Source organism: Chenopodium album, chromosome 2, assembly GCF_948465745.1.
Source record: "Chenopodium album chromosome 2, dcCheAlbu1.1, whole genome shotgun sequence".
NCBI classification, from domain to species: Eukaryota; Viridiplantae; Streptophyta; class Magnoliopsida; order Caryophyllales; family Amaranthaceae; genus Chenopodium; species Chenopodium album.
The window spans coordinates 17,860,182-17,881,508 of record NC_137835.1 but is presented as its reverse complement, the minus strand read 5'-3'; the positions used below and the strand labels follow the sequence as shown (position 1 = coordinate 17,881,508).

Sequence of the window (21,327 nt, the reverse complement as noted above, 5' to 3'; positions counted from 1 at the left end):
ATCAAGAAATACCTCTTTCTGGAGTTCCTCAAGGTAAGCCTTTTCATCATCTGATTTGGCCATTAAACAGAGATTGGTTGTCTCCTCTTCTGGTTGGTCATCATCTTCTTCTTCACTTTCTGAGTCTCCCCAGGCTGCTATCATGGCCTTCCTCATGTCTGACTTTTGATAGTTTGCTTTGCTAAATTTTTCTCTTCCCTGTTCCTTAGCCTTTCCTTTTCCTTTATCATTTTCCCAAAGGGGACAGTCTCTGATAAATTGATCTGGAGATCCACACTTGTGGCAGTTGTAGTCAGGCTTTGGATTTGAGGTCTTTTTCCCGAAGTTCCTTGAGGTTCAGCCTTTCTTGAACATCTTTTTAAATCTTCGCACAATTAGGGCAGCCTCATCCTCGTCCACTTCTGAGTCTTCCTCCTCATCAGCCTTAAGAGCCAATCCCTTGTTCCTCATGGATTCATTGTTGACTCCAAGGTGTAGCTCATGAGTCATGAGAGAACCTGCTAGTTGTTCAATATTAAACTTGGTAAAGTCCTTCGTTTCCTGAAGGGCTGTCACCTTAGCTCTCCACCTCTCATCTTGTGGAAGACTTCTAAGAACCTTCTTAACCTGCTCATCTGTAGGAATCTGTCTACCAAGGGAAACCAACTCATTTATGACGTTAGTAAAACGGGTTAACATCTCTTGAATGGTTTCCTTAGGCTGCATTTCAAATCTTTCATACTTAGACATAAGTAGATCGATTTTTGAGCGTTTAACCTCATTAGTTCCTTCATGAGTAATCTGCAGCAAATCCCAGATTTCCTTAGCGTTCTTGCACCCCATAACACGATTGTGTTCGTGAGGTCCAAGTCCACAGTGGAGCAATTTCACAGCCATAGCATTTATTTCCATTTTTCAAAGTCCTCTTTTTCATATTCAGACATAGGCTTAGGGATTACCTCGTTCTAAGCATTTGTTTTGGTGACTTTGAAATCACCAACCTCGATGACCCTCCAGACTTGGTAGTTCTCTGCCTTGATAAAGATCTCCATGCGGTTCTTCCAGTAGGTATAGAACTTGCCGTTGAACATAGGAGGCCTCTGTGTTGAGTATCCTTCCTCGAGCTTTTCATGAGTATTCATTTTCTCCAAGACCTTTCTTCTTCAGGGTTTCCTGATTTTCCTAGAAGTTAGGCTCTGATACCAATTGTTGTTTAAAGAATACTAAAAGAAGGGGGGGTTGAATTGTAGTATGAGAATTTAGCCAAACTTTTTGCGGAATTAAAATTAAGTTAGCTAAAGGAACTGAAAGATTAACTAAAGGAACTAAAGAATGCAAGAGAGATTTTACGTGGAAAACTCCTTGGCCCTGGCAAGAAGAAAAACCACGACCACTTGGGATTTTGGGAAAAGAATATTCACTATAATAGGGCAAATGATCCTATTACAAGCTAAAGACTCAAACTCAAGTCCCTCTACGAACTTGAAACCCTGAGGAACAAGTCACCCAACTTGTTACTCTTCTCTTCTCTCTCTCTCTTCTCACTTCTCTGTTCTCTCTTCTCTTTCTCTTCTCTCTCTCTCTTCTCACTTCTCTGTTCTCTCTTCTCTTTCTCTTCTCTTTCTCTTCTATTTCTCACTTCTCTTTCTCATACACAAACGTTAACTTGAACTTCCCCATTCCCCAAATTACAACTCGAAAGATAAACAAACTCTAGTATAAGAACATTAAGAACACTCTAATGAACTTGTGTGGAATTGACACTTGACTCGATTTGAAGCTTGAAAACTTATGTGAGCAAGGGTGAGTTTTTCCATCTGAAATCAACAGCTATTTATAGACCAAAATTCGTTTGGGAAAAACTTCTTTGTGCAGCAAATCCACAACCTCACTACTCCAACCCACTAAGAAGATCATGTTCCTAAAATTAAGGAAACATGAACTCCTTAATGTGCAAGACCATGACTAGAAGAAAGTCATGGAGGAGTAGGCCGCAAGTTTTTAGAAAACGTGGGAGATTTTATTTTCTAAAGATATTTTTGAAAATCAGAAATAAAATAAAATCTTTTTAATTTGAGAAAAAGATAAACGTTTAAATGATAACAGTTTTCCTAAAAACTAGCATGCACATATTTTATCTTTTAGACCAATTCCACACAGATTTTTCGAGTGTCATTTAATATCTTATACTTACATAAATCCTAAATTATATAAAAATATATTTAGTCTTCATGTTCTCTGATGAAGCTTCTACTCCGAGGCTTCTGTTCCTTGAGAGGAACTTCTCTTCTCTGATGAGGCTTCTTCTCTGAAGATTCTGTTCCCTGAGGGAACCTTCTCTTCTCCAGTCTTCATTTCTGAAGCGCCAGTTCCTGTGAGGGAACTCTTCTATATGGCTAGCTCTGCTTCTGGACTTCTTGTTCCTCATGGTATTTTTACAAGACACTTTATTCTCCTAGTCTTTGTAACTGAGTACACACTTAAACAATCAAGCACTTATTAGTTTGTAAGTAAGTGAGGTTGTGTCATCATCAAAATCATTAAGTCCAACACTAGGGTTGACAATTTCACCCGAACTCATGGATAACTGAACCACTCGATCTGATTAAATGGATGATAACCGATAAAACACAAATTTTATATGGATGGTGGATGGATCGGGTGACTAATGAGGTCGAATTCGGGCGAAGCGTCATCCATCTGTCACCTGACCCATCCATTCATCCGCTTATATTTTAAAAAATTTACAAATATATATATTTTTTTTACATATTTGTAATTCTACATTAACATATACTTTAGATATAGTAGTAATATTACTTAAACTTTGTATAATAATGTGAATAATAGAAAATTTAAAGATTTTGTCAACTATACATATCAAATTCTTAGTTTACGTATATTAGTATTATAAATAAACGATTGTGTATTTTATTTCACCCATTATTCACCTGTTTCATCCGCGGATGATGGAAGGGTTGGATGTGGATGAAAAGTTAAACGGTGATAGATGGGTTGGATGACGGATGAATGGTTGGCGGATGGAGGTGGATTGAGCTCCACCCAATCCACCTCCGATCCATTGCCAGCCCTATGTGTGACCATATGAGACAGTAATTATCAGACACCTCTATATTATAAATGGAGCAAATGAGACCCCTTTTTTTTTAGCATCTAGGCAAAACAGAGTAATAGAACAGATTTTAGTAGAGTAGCTCAAAAGAATAGGGCCTAAATAGGAACGAAAGGAGTAATTGTTAAATGAAGAGCATATATGAACATTGAACAGCCTTATCCATAAACAAAACAAAAGTTGGGAGGGAAACAATCACAACCAACAGCCAATTTCTCAAGCCACTTCCCCTGCATAGCAATGGCGACAGCAGCATCTCTTTCCACCATTGTAACACCTGCAACCTCCTCTTCTTCTCTCTCTTTCATCCCTTCTGAAAACTCCTTCACCTATTTTTCACCTAAACCAAAACTTTTCCACAAAACCCTCACTCTTAAATCCCAGAATTTCACTCTATCTCCTCTCCCTCTTCTCTTTCCTCTCCACTTCTGCCACTCTTCCTCCGCTTTCAACGATACCGAAGACTCGATAGCTGATGAACCAGAAGAGAACCCAAATGAACTAGAGCAAGAGCAAGAACAAGAGCTACAACAAATTCAAGAGCAAGATGAATTAGAAGAAATTATAGATACAGAAAATAAAGGGGTTGATTCAGTTGACGATTGCAGGCTATTTGTTGGAAATTTGCCTTATTCTATGACTTCTGATCAATTGTCTGAAGTTTTTGCTGAAGCTGGTCAAGTACGGTTCATTGAGGTATAATAATCTCTTCTTAATCCTTAATTTTTGTATTTTTGAAAATTCTGATTTTTATTTATTTATTTTTTTTTCATTGCACAAATTTTCAGATAATATATGATAAGGTAACTGATAGGAGCAGAGGGTTTGGATTTGTAACCATGGGAAGTGTTGACGAGGCGAAAGAGGCCATTCGAATGTTTGATGGTTCTGTAAGTTCTTCTATATGTTCTCTTTTGTGGCGCCTATATTTTACAAGTTTCTGTCTGTTAATTAGCTTGCTAATAGAGTTACAGAAGTCTAAGTTTTCGCAATTTATATTATACACTTGGGAGAATATGTATTTGACTGTTTAATTGTCGAACTACTTCACTAGAAGGCTTAGCTTTGAACAATTACACCTTGATACACAGTTTTCGAATTAGTCTAAGGATATTAGGGCCTGTTCTGATTGACTGAACGGAACTGAATTGAACTTATCTTATTGGAGCTGAATTGAACTGAACATTTAATGAGAGAAGGAAATTAAGAAATGAACTGAACTGAAAATAATCTGAAGAGAACAGGCCCTAAGACAAACCAAACTTCTTGAAAACAATCATATCCAATCAATCCTTGAATTCACACATGTTCTCGCGGTCTATGTTCTAGAGCCTGGTAGCACTAACACTGCTGTAAAAAGATTGTCCTAATTGAAAGTCCGCATAGTCAGAATAAATATTTGAGACAGGGCAAACTGGTTATCTAGATTAGTACAGTATATGATCATATGCTCTGTGAAGTTTGTTTGTTTTCAAGAACTGATTTTATGCAAAGTGCTTGATGATTTTGAAATATAAATTGATAGTGCTGATTTGGAAACAATTAGAACTGATTTAGGTGAGACTGGAGACTGACCGAGGACCATCACATAAGTTAAGCCAACTGTGGCTTCTTCTTGGTCTTCATGTGTATCGGAACCTCTTCTGTTGTGTACAATGATCTTAATGTTGGCCGAGAACTTCTGAACCATAGCTGATGAACTAAAGCAGTAAAGCATTGGCTGGGTGTATTGGCTAAGAGGTAGCAAAACTAGATTTGCAGATGCTAAGTTGACAAAAAAATGTATAGATTAGTCCAATCATCAATCAGTAAACTGTACTAAGGCTTCAGTCAAATGAGCTGTACCTTGTTTTAATGGCAGTACAAAATTAACATATGTGATTAATTTTCCCGCTGAGTAATTGAGAAATATTTGGCAGCAAGTTGGAGGCCGAACTGTGAGGGTGAACTTTCCAGAAGTGCCAAGAGGTGGTGAGAGGAAAGTAATGGGGCCAAAACTTCAAAGCAGCAACGTAGGTTATGTGGATACTCCTCACAAGCTCTATGCTGGTAATCTCGGATGGGGCGTTACATCACAAGGACTCCGAGAAGCCTTTGCAAACCAAGAAGGTTTTCTGAGTGCTAAGGTGATATATGAGAGAGCAAGTGGAAGATCTCGAGGTTTTGGCTTTATCACTTTCTCAACTGCTGAGGCTGCAGAGTCTGCTCTCACTACTATGAATGGAGTGGTAAGAACTCTTTGAAATTGTCTTTCGGATCCTTGATATTAATATCATGAATTTGAAACGTACAATTTATAGTTTTCAGTTGGGTTTGCTCTGATTTTGCATCTTTTTTGCTCTAGGAACTGGAAGGACGACCTTTACGATTGAATATGGCATCTGACAGAGCTCGCTCTAATACTGAAGCTTATGCTGAGCAGAGTGCATAAATTTCATCTGTTATCTCTTGAAAAAACAAAAAAAAAAAAAAGTAATGCTGAAATGCTATTTGACTGATTAACCACAATTATAAAGAGGAATAATTTCTAGAGGAATTACTCAATCAGGCTTCTTCCATTTTGATCTCATTAAGTTGTAGTTCATATATTCTTGTACGCCGTAGAGTATGGTCCTAAGGTGTAAATGCAGCTAAATTTTTTTTCGTGTAATACTTATTGTACTTTGTATAATTGTATGATTCAAATTCTCAAGATTAATGTATATCCAGTTTACTGTTATCCGATTGAGCTTTATAATATAGAAAATTTACAAATTGTAGCCATTAAAAAAAAATTGTAAATTGCAGCCCAAAAGTTGTTATAAATTGCGACCTAATAAAATTGTTTCATCGGTTTACGTGTCGAAAAGTATTCGATTAAGGTTTTAACGGTCATTTTAGTTCTTTAGGGTCCAAATTGAGCTTGGAATTGACAAAAAAACAGTAAGTGTCTCGATTTTACAGCAAAAAAAAAAAAAAAAAAAAAAACAAAAATTGCCCACAAATCAATACATGTTTGGTATGCAAAACGAGACACTTATGATATTTTTTTGTTAATTTCAAGCTCAATTCGGGACCTTACGAACTAAAATGACCCATGAAATCTTAACTGAATATTTTTCGACACTGAAAGCGATAAAAAAAAAAATTGAATTGAGTTGTAATGTAATTTACAAAATAAAAATTTTAAATGGTGCAGTTAGCAAATTTTCCTTATCATATTTCTGAATGTACAAGTCCACAAAGCCCTTGTTTTTACAGCACAGTACAATATTTTTTTTTGTGCACTGCAAAATGCTGATTCCTTTTCCAAATTTTTTGCAAATAAAAAGTAATATTGGAGCGTTTAACAACAAAGGAATTTTAACTTCCAAGATCCAATATGACCATCAAAATAACAATCTTGGTTTCACTACTTAAGCAATAAGCCCCAGAGTTTGATTCATGGTGAGAAACCTTCAGTCATAAGCCCACACGGATTTGCTTCTTCATATGCAGCAAGAAGGTTAATCCTCGATGCCAACATGCCACTTGGTATGTTAAGTGGGTCGATCAAGGTTCTTCACTGGCTCTTGTTACCAGTGAGTAGGGCATCAGCAGCAGAGTCTAAATCATGAGGAAAAAAGACCCTGTACCATACAACAGAGCAGATTTAGTACTACAGTATAATACTATAATGCATCTACAAGTAGGGTATCCGCACTGTTATGTGTAATAATGCATATGGTCTTGTGGAAGATGATAGATTTAATCATGAATGCAACATAGTGTTGATTTAAATTGTTGCCATAAAAGAAGCACAAATATATAATTCAACGCCCACAAAATTTACCTGCAAGTGTTGTGGTACACATTCTGACTCAGCTGATTTATGTCGGCAATACCCTTGCAGCCAGCAACCACCTCGAGGACTTGCCTACGATACAGGTGGATCACACTTATAGACCGACAACAATATCAAGAAAAAAAGCCACAATAAAGAACAATAATCATAAGCAAAAAAAAGAATGATTTCAAATATATGATCCGTCACAAGTACAGAGTACAATAAGAGATTCCCCGAAACTGATGCTTAAACAGCCCTGAGAATTCAAACATAAATTTGTGATAGACCCAACTGGTGCATCCAAACCATCACTAAAGGTATATGAGAGAAGAAGAAAGGGGAAAGCAGGGTGTGTCCAAAGGGAGGGGAGCAAATACCAGCCATCAAGTGGGAGCATGGCAGAAACAGACAACTAATTAATGTTCCACTATGGCATTGAGCAATTGTGAATGGGACAAGCTGACTCTCTGGTGTAGTAGAAGAAAAAGTTAATTAAGTCTAGGTTATTGTAGTTGCTTGAGTATAAATAGCTAATAGGACAGTAGTAGCATGTTATGTGAGAATTTGAATGTTATTGACGAGATAATTGTAGCCTCAAGCTGCTAAGAGAGACATAGCCTCAAGTTATCACCTTTGTATGTCAGTTTATGCCATAATCAATCAAATACTCAAGCCTTTGTCTTCTAAATTTCTTGCTTTATCGAACTTACAATCTGACAAACTCCAGTCCATAACAAAATTCTACAGAACTTACTCAGCGAAGGGTGCTAAAAAGAAACACATAAGCCAGGATGGTTCCAAGATGCATAGAAAGCAACAGGACAAATAATAATATAAAATATAGAAGCAGCATCTGGACACTGAAACAGCAGTAAACTAGTGCTATATGCTGCTTTAGATAAATTTTCTTGTGAGTGATAATAGAAGAGAAGAAAATTTTAACACTAGAATTATGTTTACACTACAAGCCAAGGTTTACCTGATTATCTAACTAGAAAACCAACACCCTTTCCTAATTTGCGATTGGCAGCTAGATCATATTTGCAACATGCTAATAATGACTCAGGACACATCAACATGCTACTGTTTATCTCCACAATTTTATCTTACGAACACCTATGATTAAGAAAACAAAAAACTGCACGACAATCATTACATTGTACAAACCAGTCTGAAGCAAGTGTTGCTTGAGAGCAATTGGAAAAAAGTGCATAAAAATCTATCTAGATAACCAATATAGCAAACACCAAAGACAAAGAACAAGGTATGTTTTAATAAAAAATGAAATTGAGACACTCAACAAAAGGATATTGAATGCTTGTAACAAATTCAGCATAGTTAACATAGATCACTCAAAGTAAAACACAGCACGACCACATGAAATTGTAACTTAAGAAATGAATTACACTAACCGAACCAAGCAGGGTTCATTTCGCCCTTTGACAAGGCACTCCGAATCATATTTCTCTTTCTTTTTCGATGGCCATGTCGACTTAATCATTTTAATTCCTGCATGAGTATTCTTAATATCACAGTATGGCGAATCAGTCTCAATCATCATTCTCTCAACAGGTATTCCCTTCACCACCTCCAGATTCTCAGCTGTCTTCAGTGAGCAACCATTGACCCCTGTTTGTAAATGTCAAAAGTGAAGAATCACAGGTCAAGTTTGATACTGCTTGAAGCAACAGTCATGCATGAAAGGAACTGACAATATTCATTAGCAAAGTCAGACTTTCATATTAAACAATATATGAATTTTTAAGCAATTTTTACAATAATTTCCATAGCTTCAAGATTAAATAGCTATGCCTGTTGTAAAAATTAAGCAACTTCAACCACATTACATGAAGATAGTAACAAGAAATGGATTTTGGATTTCAAACACAAACAATGGAAAAAGAAAACTAGATTTGGAACTTTGGGAAAACAAAGTGGACAATACAGGAGAAACGATGCAGAATCCTTCACTGTATAGGAAATGTTAAGTACAACTTTGGATTAGCCTACTTAGGGCATGTTCGGCAAAATACAGCTGGGAAGGTAGCTGTAGCTGTGGAGGTAGCTGTGAGCTATGTATGTAGCTGTTAGCTGTCAACAAGCTGTTAACTGTGAAGATAAATAATTCACATATGAGTATTCGGTAAAGTAGCGGTTGACTAGCTGTTACATATAAAAATCAACATTTTATTTTTAAAACTATAGATTAAATTTTCAACGGCTACCTCAAAAGCTACATCCAATTTCAAAAGCTAATCTTTCTAACTTTTCATAAAAGCTACCTCTACCACTAAAAGCTATCTTAACCACTACTTTGCCAAACACCCACATTTGTGAAGTAGTGATTTGACTAGGTCAAACCACTAAAAGCTACCTAAAAGCTACTCAAAAGCTAGCGCCGAACACGCCCTTAGTGTTTCCTAGTTGAGAGTCAGTTAGGTATAGAAGTACTAGATCCAGAGGCCTTATCAATTATTCTCCCATTCCCCAGCAGGCTACCCCTAAAGTTATCAAGAGTCAATTAATATTCTTCAAGAAACTAGAATGCGCATGAGTGTACATGATTTCCTGAAAAGTCCCAAAAGAATAAAATATAAACTGCCATGCCTTATTTAATTATCCAAATTGGTCAATAACTGCAAATCCGCAATGTATGTCAAATTTTCAATTATCAATTACTTTTCTCACTTTGTATTAATATACTATTGATCAAATCTAGAAGTTTGCTCTACTAGTGTCTAAAACCCAAAAAACGAAACATAATAGATGCTTGCTCTGGAAGTTAGTGTATTCACCAATGTACAAATTACTGAAAGAAAGTAGTTTATCACGATCTTCTGCACTTCCAGTGAAAGAATGAGCAACTCCAGAAAAGAATCTACAAGCAAAGAAGGTGACAATGACATCAAATTCTGCATCTATAGAGAGCATACACAACCGAAATCCATCAGCAACTAAATACATGTTGCATGCTATATTTCATAAACATTTCAATACAGAAAACAACAAATCTCCTGCCAGCATCTTATCATTCGTGCAAGTATTCTTCTCTCAACTATATGATTCGTGATCAAGTTTCAGCAACACTTACAATCAAGAATCAGTAAGATTGCTGTTATCCAGTTTAGGATATGAATTGTCACAAGTATATAGACATCTTGTAAGTTGTAATATTACAAACTTTTTATCACCGGGATGATGATTACAGCCAAAGAAAGTTTGTCAGTACTCAGTAAGAGTGCAAACCAGCTGATTTGAGTATTATTGCTGTATTGGCATGTTCAGGTTCACATACTGAATATTGTTCTCAACTTAGACAAAATTTTAACTAGCTTTAACACTCTGTATTCAGCTCAATTCATAAATTAATAATGAACTAGATTTCTCTTACAATTTCGATTAATAATTCCAAACCATAATATAGAAATGGAAAGTTTGAACTGCAAACAACAGGAACTAAAGTATAAAATCCATATATCATCTGCTGAGAGCATCACAGGGGCAACTAACATCTTGAGTTTATAGGAGGAGTGCTACACATAAAGACACATTTATTCAGACTTCTTTAGATCTTTCCACAATTGTCATTTATATTTTGATCATCATTACTTCCACATCCCATTTGATGAATATATGAATTAGGAAGTACTCATATATTATTAATGCTTGTCTACCCTGAAATTTTGATTTTTCTTCATAAAATTTTATTACTATATTATAACCCCTCTAAAGGGCAGTGGCTGAGACCTTTCACACAAAATTACAGACAGATTCATTACCATTGTTAGGAAGATAAAGCATTTAGATTAATGTCTTTAATTTTCATACTCGGGAGATATTTCCTCATAGACTCATAGTTAATTAATAATTATATCAGAATCTTTTGAAATGATTATATTTGCGGTGATGCATAATCTCGGATGTTCTTTATCACTGAATTTAATCCCTTAAAATTAACTATAAAGTTCTTAGTTTAGTTTAATCTTCCTTTTGTTAATTTTTGGCACTTGATTGAGTAATATAATTGGAGTCATATAACTGGTTTAATTCATTGGTCTATAGGAATTCGACCCTTACTTTCCCATCTATATAGTAGAAGGTCCACTAAGGTTATTTTTGTTAGGAATGTGAGACGCATATTAACCATTACCACCAAATTAATAACATTGCCTTTGAAACAGGGTGTCAAAGTTCAGGTATTCCCTTATAATACTTCACTAACAGTTCTCAAGATCATAAATAATTGTGGCTTATACTAGGTCCAGCACAACAACCACTTATGTGTTACGGGTTTATAAGATAGATGTAATAACAATAAGTAAGATCATACTCTAATAAGACAAGAAAGGCACAAAGATAATAATGTACCTGCTTTTATTGCGATCAAGAATATCACAGAAATCTGCTGCAGCTTCACGCATATGCAGGAACATTGGCAGCTTCATAGCATTTGCCAATTCGAATTGTTTCTCAAAATACCTAGGACCAAAGACAAATAAATAACTAGCTCATTTTCACATGACAAAAAATAAGCAGTTAGAACACACACCCCAAAAAAAAAAAAAAAAGCCACCAAGGATTAAGAAGTAACGTACTTCTTTTGGATATCAGCTTGACAAAACTGAAGTCTGTCGTAGTCCAGTCCACATTCACCTATCGCCACAACCTTAAATAGTAAATCATAAATATCAAGCACAAAATCATTACAAGTCAATCAAAGAACCATCATCCCCAAGTATCTAAGGGGAGAAGAAAAAAGTATTAATCAAGGCCCAAATTGAATTCGAAGTTTCTAACACAACATACTCTCCTTAAGAGATCCATGTGGCAGCAGATGGATGCAAACAGTCTTAATTGTCACAGAAATCACCCCCTCCCCCACGCCACCCCAACAAAAAAAGGGAAAAACCTCTAGCCAATTTACATAGCAAAGAAAGTGATGCTCCAGCAGTCTAATGTGAAAACAGACAACGAGTAAGATAAATTACAAAGTCACAAAAAGGAGGATAGAGATAATATATGGTACACAATAAACTTTGAATAACATGGAGCAATTTTACACAATTAAGTCAAACAAGCAGTTTTATGATTATATAGAAGTACACATGATGAAACTTGATCGATTGAGTTATATGTTCCAGATTAGTAAGCGTTCATATATTATTGACTACTAGCATCAAGAGTTCAAGACAAAAAAGAAAGCTTTGTTTACATTAGATAAGATTCTTCAACATAAATAATGATCAGATTGCTTTTGAGAGGACTGGTGAATAATAGCATTATTATGTGGACAGATTGATATAGTTACGCACAATTTGAATGCTGATATAAAAGCAAACATAGTGTGCCCCAAAAAAATTAGCAAGTCCCAGTAAGATAAGCACATAATCAAGCTCCAAAATCATATACTCGCCACTAGCCCAAATGAAATTCCAGTTGAAAAGAATTTGTCCCTACCTTTCCCTTCTCGACTCCCTCCTTAGCTAGGGATAGAAGTGCTTGAAAATGCTTTTCAGGATCACCACTTTCTTCGAATTCCTAAAATTAACATGACATTTCACCCAAGAAAATCACTCAAAATAAACTATCATCATATTGTAAGTTACAATAGCTAAATCAATTGAAAGCCATGCGAAACAAACAATGACATACATTGCATCTAGTTGGGTGCACACCAACAGTACAAAATAGCCTTCCTGAAAAGACCAACATCATAAATTACCAAATTTTATTTACCAATCCAAACTTAATACAATGTGTTCAATACAAGAGAGTAATGAAAATAGATTAAAACCATCAGTTTCTGCAATTGCTAGAGCTTCCTTTGACTCTTCAAGGGATCCTCCTGTCACCTAAACCCAATAAAAACTGAAATTATTTCCACCAAAAAAAAATCATTAATTTCATGGTAATTACAACACAATTAATTAATATACAAAAACCCCAGATAAGATTGAAGACAAATTATAGATTTCAATGGAAAACAGAAAATGGGTATCCCACAAAAATTAGAAAAAAGAAAAAAGAAAAAAGATGAATTACAATGATTCGATCAACTCCAGCGCTCCAAGCTCTGCTCAAAACAGTTTGAATATCCGGGACATGACAATGCTTGCCATGATAGATTCCCTTAAACATGCCATCTACAAAATTACAGAAATTGACCAAATTAATATAGATATAAAATGAGGGAAGAAGAATGAAAATGAATACCAAGTGTTTGATAAAATGCCTGACCTGTGAAATTAACTGCTATATCTGTTGAAAGAGAGAATGATGATTAGAATATATAGTGTTGGTAGTTTAGCTAAGAATTACATGAAGAGAGTATAATTCATTACTTGCCTATCATCCGTAGTGCAGGAGCTGCCATTGGCAGTGGCGAAATTCAACTACTTTGAACTATGAAGAGCCAGATTCTTCAACTCTCTCTTTAGTTGGGTTTATGTTTATCTCCCCAAATCCTAATCAATTTAGTAATTTTATTATTTTTAGTAATAGCAGTAATAATTAGGAAAATTTCACATTTGCTACTAGCAAAAAAACTCTACTTCACATTTACTATCGCTTTAATTTTTTATTTTAAATTGCTACCACATAAATCATAGTTTTTTAAAAATCACTACCACTTGATAGACACCGTTACTATTTCCGTTACCACCACCCAACCACCGTCCAGCCACCACTCCTTCCCACCCACCAGCTGTCAATCCACCGCCGCTGTTCAACATCACCACCGCAACCGCCACCACAACGAACCCCCCTTCCCTTTCCCCGTTCTCGCAACCCCGACCCGCGACTCCGACCACCCACCTTGTCGACGCCGGCGTTGTTTGTTTTTTAATTTTTTAATTTATTTTTTAAATTTTTTTTAATAAACTTAATAGAAATCCTAACAGATTTCGTTAAATGGTAGTGATTTTAACGGTTAGTGTGTTTGTGTGGTAGTAATATACTTCCTCCGTTTTTAAATACTTGTTCCATTTCTCCATGCGCGGAGTTTTAGGAGAATTGGAGAAAGTAATACAATATGAAGATAATGGGGTAGTTGAGAAAATAAAAAATTATAAAAAGCAAAAGTAGTGGAAGAATAGGAGGAGAGAGAGTATTATGTTGGGTCCACCAAGTGTGAGAAATGAATTAAATATTATAAAAGCTTTCCAAAAAAGGAAATGGAGCAAGTATTTAAAAACGGCCAGAAAAGGAAAGTGGAGCAAGTATTTAAAAACGAAGGGAGTAAAATAAAAAATTAAAGGGGTAGCAAATGTGAACACGAGTGCTTTCCCTAGTAGTAAATGTGAAATTTTCCTGATAATTATGTACTAAAAGAAAAAATTATGTAGTAAAAGAAAATACACAAAAATTAAAAGATGATGTCATAAATGGGCATGAAAGTTTAAGTTACTGAAATGACCATGAATTTGTGATGATGTCATATGCCTAATCTACTTATCATAGTCATAGACTATAGGCTCAAATTTTATGCTACTCATGGAGTATCGCATGGTATTCCGGTTTATTAAATTTATGTTATTTAAAAATGAATTTCTTGTTATTTCAATATATATATATATATATATATATATATATATATATATATATATATATATATATATATATATATATATATAATTCTAAAATAAGTATATGTTATTTTATATTTGCATGTTGTTTTTTTTTTTTTTCCCAACATTGATCCCTTCGCTGTACTCTAGATTTATAAAATTCATGTTATTTTGATGTAAACCTCTTATTATTTCAATTTTTATATATGTTATTTTTTAAATAAGTACATATTATTTTAATAAATGCATGTTTTTTTTTTAAAATTTTTTTTTATACATGATGTTAAAGTAAATAAGTGAATAACATATTATTTTAGCAAAATAACACAAGGTTTTAAGCAAAATAACATAAGACTTAGGCAAAATAACTCAAGTATATTGGGTATGGAGTGATCCAGGAGTATATAATACTAATTGGAGTATAGGTATTGACTTTGGGGGTATATGTAATGATGCATGTAGGAGCCAAAACATAAGAAAGAAGCTTTGTATTATGCATATATATGTGAGTGTCAGTGAGTATTGTGAGTAAGAGGCAAGGAGCAGCTTACTAGCAAAAGAAGTAGAGCAACAAATACCTCAAAGAGGAGGAGAGCAAAATCTGTAGTAGCGAGGGAGGAAGTGACGGGGAGGCAAACATAATATTAGTGTGAGAGGTATTTTAGGATTAGTATAAGTACTAATGTTAAGGGTACTTAGTGTAGACTATCCTAAAATGCATAGTATCTAATATTGTAATTGTAGTAGTGGTCAATGTACTCTTGAAATTATTGCTAGTAAAGTCATTTTCGTCCGTGGAGATTCGGATCGTGGTTTTTCCCCTTATTGAGGAGGGTTTTCCACGTAAAAATCTTGTGTGTTGTTTTCTTGTTGTTCCGTATTTTATTATTCTTCTCGATATTGTATTTATTTGTTGCTCCGTTCCCAACAAAATCTCCCACATTTGTCTTGAAAAAAAAAAAACTACAAGTTTCTCTTAAATTTCAACTAAGACATTAGATATAAGATATGAAAATGACCAACAATTGAATTGTAAGTTGATTTTGTTTATTTTTTGAACCTAAATTTTTGTCTTATTTTTCAATTATTTTCTATATAGATATATGATATTTCGATAGTAGTTCTGATTTCTTATGATTTTTGTCATAAAAGTGATTTTTTTATAATTATAGTAGAATAATATTTGTTATACTTTATTTTGTGTTGAATTAATTTATTCTGTGTTATAAAATTATAAAATTACTAGATACAAAAAGTTGAAAACAGAGTTTACATTTCATAATACTTCTTTGGATAATCCATATTTTCCCCATTTTTCCCTATATTTTCTATAGGTCAAAAATAAGAAATTTTAGTTAGAGTTTGTGATTTCATATAGTTTTTAATTGAATTATGTTATAAGTTGTAAAATGTGCATTTTAAATGGGCTTTGTGTTCGTTGGGAGAAAAATTAACGGATTTTTCACCATATATTCCTGAGTAATTTTTTATTCATCGTATATCCATGAAAATTTTCAAATTCATCACATACACTTAAGTTTGACAAAAATATCACCAAATGTCCATAATGGCTGATATCAATTAATTTTGTTTGTCATCAGGGTTAATTATGTCACGTGACAACATCTTATTGGTTATTTTTTAAATTAATTAATTGACTTTTTTTTAAAAAAAAAAAAAAACTTGAAAAAATTTCAAAAAAAAAAAAAAAAAAAAAAAACCCACCTCTAACCCCCAGAGCCCAGCAACTTCCCCACAACCGCCACCCAACCCAACCTCCCTTCCTCCCAACATGTCGGCGCCGCCCCTCCCCTTAGTCCGGCGCTGGTGCCTGCATATTCCCCTGATTTACCATACTCCCTCCCTCCTCTTAAACCATAATTCCTCTCCTAGCCTTTCCACTTTAGCCGAAAATCAGGGAACCAATCATCGTTATTGAACCACAATAGCTTATAAGGAGTTGGGTTGTCACGACATGTATGATAACTTCAAAAAATTAGCTAATTAATTAAAGAAAGGGAACAAGTGTTAGTGCATGAACTCGAATCAACTATCAAATTACAATCTTGGCCTTTGATCAAACACTTTACATGAATTAGATTGGATAATTTTTCATGTTCATTTTTGTCTAAAGTTTGCTCAATCAAAGAACATTATAAAATCATCAGGCTAGGCTCTTCCACTGGTCCATTAGTTGGTCACCCCAAATAACTAATGGTTTGATAGAATTAAACTCTATACCCTTCAACATTTTTCTTGTATGACTCTGTGTAATACTTCTTGTGAAAAAAATCTCCACTATTTGTGAAGTAATCCTTGACAATTTGACTAGAGCAAGATCCATGCGCATCCCTTTCGTGTTCTAAGAAATCTTTGGTAGGATAATTTGATAATCCACACTAGTACCTGTCCAGATTGGGTACAAATTGTACCCAATTTCAATACATGTGAATACATGATCAGAAAAAGTCATTTTATGCAATATTTTAAAGTAATTTATATACAAAATCAAGGAAATTAATTCAGAAGAACTATATTGTCACTTACTCGCGCTCAGTGACGAACCTAACAATCTATTCAAGTGGGTTTAAATAAATTAATACTAAATTCTAATTAAACTTAGATATGGTTATATACTACTTTGTATTGCACGTGTCTATATATTGCACATAGCATCCACACATTAATTGACCCAGTTATTTAAGCTTGGGTACCTTGTATTTGTAGATTGAACTCTCAGATTGTTTCTCCAAGTTAAGTTATTTAATTGTTATATCTTATTATTTTGATTGAATAATGTAGCAAAACTTTACAAGAGTGAGTAAATAAATGGGGTCAATTAACCCCATTATATTGTGCATGGCTCCGCTTATGCTCGTGCTGCTATACCACTAAAAGGAACACCACTAAAAGGAAAACAACTAGTGCACTTGCAACAATTGGGTGCGTATGTGAGGATGCAGTTGCAATTGGTGGGGCAGAGTTGCTAGAGCATAAGTTAATTAGTGAATGACAGAGGAGGGAGATCGAGAATATCACTGTTATTAGCATGATAACAATGCTAAGAAAAGGTGACATTAAGATTAGATTAGATGCAAGGAATGTACCAAAATTTTTAATCTAGTATAAAAATGTTTAAGGTGTAAGGAGAAAGGTATTGAGTTTCTTATTTATAAGTTTCTCCTCACTATGTGATAGCTAAATTAGTAACTTTATAGTTTGCTTTACTAGTTAAGTTATGTTCACATACACTATAATATACAATGGTTCCTTATATAGCAGCACACTATAATAGTTGGTTTTTATTATATCTATTATTGCAAAATTTGGTAAATATATGATTCATCCTACAATTTGCTTTACATTTTTGTGAATATATAACATATTACCTTATATTTGGTTAACTCTACAATTCAATAGTGGCTTTACTATAAGTTTATTATATTCACATTCTAATGCAGACGCTAAAATGACACTATAACAATTAAGCACTTAGGTATTTTTAAGGCTATATCTGATGAAAAAGATAGGTAACAACGTGGGATATGATTTTCTACTTTAAAGGATATTTTACTTTCACTCAACTCCATGAAACTACTTGGTGCATAACACCGGGTGCTGATTTCCGCACGCCCAAAATTAATATCAGCACACCCCTACTAGCCCATTGACTTCCCTTTTCCTAATTTCATTCTAATTGTATTCAACTCTCATGTACCGATATTTGGTTTGTTTTTTTTCCTTTATAATTTGACTTTTGTTTTTAAACAATTACCCAAATAAGAATGTAAAACTTTCTTTGAAAATAAAAATGTAAAACTAGTTAAGATGTGTTTATATTGTCATGGTATTGCATTATTGCATAAAAGATATTATATTAACATTTTTTATTTTTTATTTTTTATTTTTTTGACAGGAACATTTTTAATTATTATTGTGAAATTTGAGAATATTTCATTTCATGAATTTGATGTATAGAGTACGAAGTGCAAAGACACTAAGGTAATGCGGTTTTTTTTTTTTAGTTCATAGTTTGGCTTTATGTTTCATTGTCTAAAATAATTATTATATGCTATTATAATTTTGTTGTAATGCAATTAGTGCTGTCAAATTTCAAACCGAAACCGTTTAACTGCCCGAAACCAACCGACCCAAATGAGAACCGAACCGATTAAAAACTGATTTTGTAAAACCAAAAACCGACCCGAACCGTATTTAAGTAAAACCGAAATTGAACCGATCCGAATAATGTCAAACCGTATAAGAATCGAACCCGTTAACAAACCGAACCAGTTTTAAACCGAACTGAAATCAAACCAAACCGAAAAAGAACCGAACCGTTTCTAACCCGAAACCGTTTCCAACCCGAAACCGTTTGAACCGAGGTAAAAACCGTTTACACCGAACCGTTAACAAACTGCAACCCGTTTGCACCAAACCGTTTATAAACCGAACTGTCTATAAATCAAACTGTAATTTCGATCTCACAATAACTCATCAAATCATGATTATGACACATCAATTAGATGATTGAATAAAAAGTAGCTTATAATGTGATAGTAAAACAATAATAATTCATTAATACACTAAACTTTTATAATCTACGTTACTTCGCTATAAACTAGTAACATCAGTATGACTAAACTTGAAAATAACATGATATGTATTTTTACAATCGATGAGAATTTGTATATAATATAATGCCTAATGCCTAAATATGAAGTGATGAAGTCTCTGCTTGATACCATCAGCTTACCTTGTGGACTAGTGGTAAGAGAATGAAACCTCTGAAGTCTAGGTCCAGGGTTCAAGCATTGGTACCACCTCTCTTTCTCTCTTCTCTCTAAAAAAGTCTCTACTTGATATAAAACTTGTTAACCAGCAAAAGGTTAGTTAGCAAGTACCATGAAATTTCAAACCAAAATTGTTTAACTGCCCAAATCCAAACGACCCGATTAAAAACCGATTTTTTGAAATATAAAAAAAAGTTCTGAACCATAATTTAGTAAACGTGAAATGGAACTGATCCGAATAACGTTTAATCGTATAAAAGGCAAACCCGTTAACAAACCGAACCAAATTAAAACTGAACCGAAAAAGAACCGAACCGTTTCTAACTCAAAACCGTTTCCAACCCGAAACTGTTTGAACCGGTATAAAAACCGTTTGCACCGAACCGTTAACAAACCGCAACCTAGCTGTACCGAACCGTTTACTTCCCAAACCGTTTACAACCCGAACCGAATTAAAACCGCTCAAGAATAAACCGAAACCGAATCGAACCGATAACTATTTAAACCGAACTGAAACCGACCCGCGATACATTTAAACCAATTTTAAACCGACCCGATTTAATACCGAACCGATTTCAAACTGAACCGAACCCAAAGTGTCAAACCGTTTTGACAGTACTAAATGCAATGGATGGAAGTTTATTGGAGTAAATAATTCTAAGTTGTTAGCACAAGATCTTTTGGAATAGCTTTGGTTGATGATCGTATGTACCTTCCTGAATAATTGATAATATAGTCAAATGTGACACATATGTCAATGCACTAATTTGACCTTAAATATATATGAGTAGAAAATAGTAGTAAAAAAAAAAATTAAAAGTTAATATATTGAAACTTTATATCAATACCTATTTAACATTATATATCATGATAAATTTATTTTTAATACGTTACTAAAAAAACAATGGTCAAGGCTAACACATGAATCGTGAAAAAAGTCAAACACGTCAATTATTTAGAAGTGGAGGGAGTAACTTTTGAGACAATAATGTTTTGTATTTTTGTAATACGGAGTAATATTTGTTGATTTAAATTAATTTGAGATAATCATATTTGTCAATATATATATATATATATATATATATATATATATATATATATATATATATATATATATATATATATATATATATATATATATATATATATATATATTTTGTGTGTGTGTAAAAAAAAAAAAAAAATTAAATGTTATTAAAGTTATTATTTTGAAAGATAAAATAGAAAAAATATAAAGTAAAGCATAAAAAGGTACTATTTGGCTTACATGTGACAAAAAAATAAGAAAAAAAAAATAAAATCCAACAAAAATTAAATTAATTTTGACTTCACAGTAGAAACTAAAGCTACTGTCCAAAATAATAATAAATAAACAATAGTTATAATAAAAGAAAATTTATACCTCTTTTTCTCTAGAAACCCTCCTATACTTAAATTCCCTTCCTACCCTAATCCCTTTCCTTATTCAAACTTGTTTTTTACTTTGACTTTGAAATTTTCCTTTTATAAAAATTTCCTTTTATAAAGTACAGTATTTCCAAAATTATCAAAACAAATAATTAAAATGCCATAAAAAATTTATTTCGTATTAGTTAAATACTTCACAAAATACTTATTTAAATTAAAATACATATAAAAATACGGGTATTACAAAAACAATTGCAATTTGCTTCTAAATCACCATAGCATCACATACATACATACATAATCGAAGCCAAAACAAGCATAAATTGCAAGTAAGATGCACAAAATTGAAAACCTCCAAATTGATTTTACTAGGGTTTTCGGACAAAATTCGAGCAAATTATAAGATAAAAACGAAGCAAAAATACATTAAGTGTGTGGGAGAACTTGATTCAAAGCTTCCAAGAATATTCTTGCAAATTTTGATAGTGAATTTGAGAGTATTTGAGGGAGAATTGAGGGTATGTAAGAAGTTCGAATAGAGGTGGTGGTCAACGGCGAGGATAAGGGGGAAAGGGAGGGTCAGTCGGCGGTGGAGGTTATTAAATAATTAGGTGGATAAGTATTTATTGAATAATTAGGTGGAGG

The 21,327-nt window shown here is 33.7% G+C and overlaps 2 protein-coding genes across 2 annotated transcripts; one reads left to right on the top strand and one right to left on the bottom strand.

The window, feature by feature from the left end:
• The first annotated feature begins 3,272 nt into the window (after positions 1-3,272).
• On the top strand, positions 3,273-5,831 carry LOC145596988 (33 kDa ribonucleoprotein, chloroplastic-like). The gene is made up of 4 exons (XM_081653177.1): positions 3,273-3,808; positions 3,901-4,002; positions 5,032-5,340; positions 5,457-5,831. The coding sequence occupies exons 1-4, from the start codon at positions 3,353-3,355 to the stop codon at positions 5,541-5,543; spliced, it is 954 nt and encodes a 317-aa protein (XP_081509303.1). The 5' UTR covers positions 3,273-3,352; the 3' UTR covers positions 5,544-5,831.
• Positions 5,832-6,386: 555 nt separating this feature from the next.
• On the bottom strand, positions 6,387-13,397 carry LOC145596979 (uncharacterized). The gene is made up of 12 exons (XM_081653171.1): positions 13,263-13,397; positions 13,155-13,175; positions 12,960-13,060; positions 12,712-12,769; positions 12,570-12,613; positions 12,375-12,455; positions 11,513-11,583; positions 11,286-11,396; positions 9,713-9,795; positions 8,330-8,546; positions 6,924-7,007; positions 6,387-6,720 (listed from the first exon to the last, which is right to left on the bottom strand). Exons 1-12 carry the CDS (start codon positions 13,288-13,290, stop codon positions 6,654-6,656), a joined length of 966 nt encoding a protein of 321 aa, XP_081509297.1. The 5' UTR covers positions 13,291-13,397; the 3' UTR covers positions 6,387-6,653.
• Between the last annotated feature and the right edge of the window lie 7,930 nt (positions 13,398-21,327).

Excerpts from the sequence above, each read along its gene's own strand:
- LOC145596988 (XM_081653177.1), top strand. The coding sequence starts at position 3,353 with ATGGCGACAGCAGCATCTCTTTCCACCATTGTAACACCTGCAACCTCC. Across the intron at positions 3,809-3,900 it reads GTCAAGTACGGTTCATTGAG|ATAATATATGATAAGGTAAC; the intron begins GTATAATAATCT and ends ACAAATTTTCAG. Across the intron at positions 4,003-5,031 it reads TTCGAATGTTTGATGGTTCT|CAAGTTGGAGGCCGAACTGT; the intron begins GTAAGTTCTTCT and ends AATATTTGGCAG.
- LOC145596979 (XM_081653171.1), bottom strand. The coding sequence starts at position 13,290 with ATGGCAGCTCCTGCACTACGGATGATAG. Across the intron at positions 12,614-12,711 it reads AGCAATTGCAGAAACTGATG|GAAGGCTATTTTGTACTGTT; the intron begins GTTTTAATCTAT and ends TGGTCTTTTCAG. Across the intron at positions 11,584-12,374 it reads AGGGAGTCGAGAAGGGAAAG|GTTGTGGCGATAGGTGAATG; the intron begins GTAGGGACAAAT and ends TTACTATTTAAG.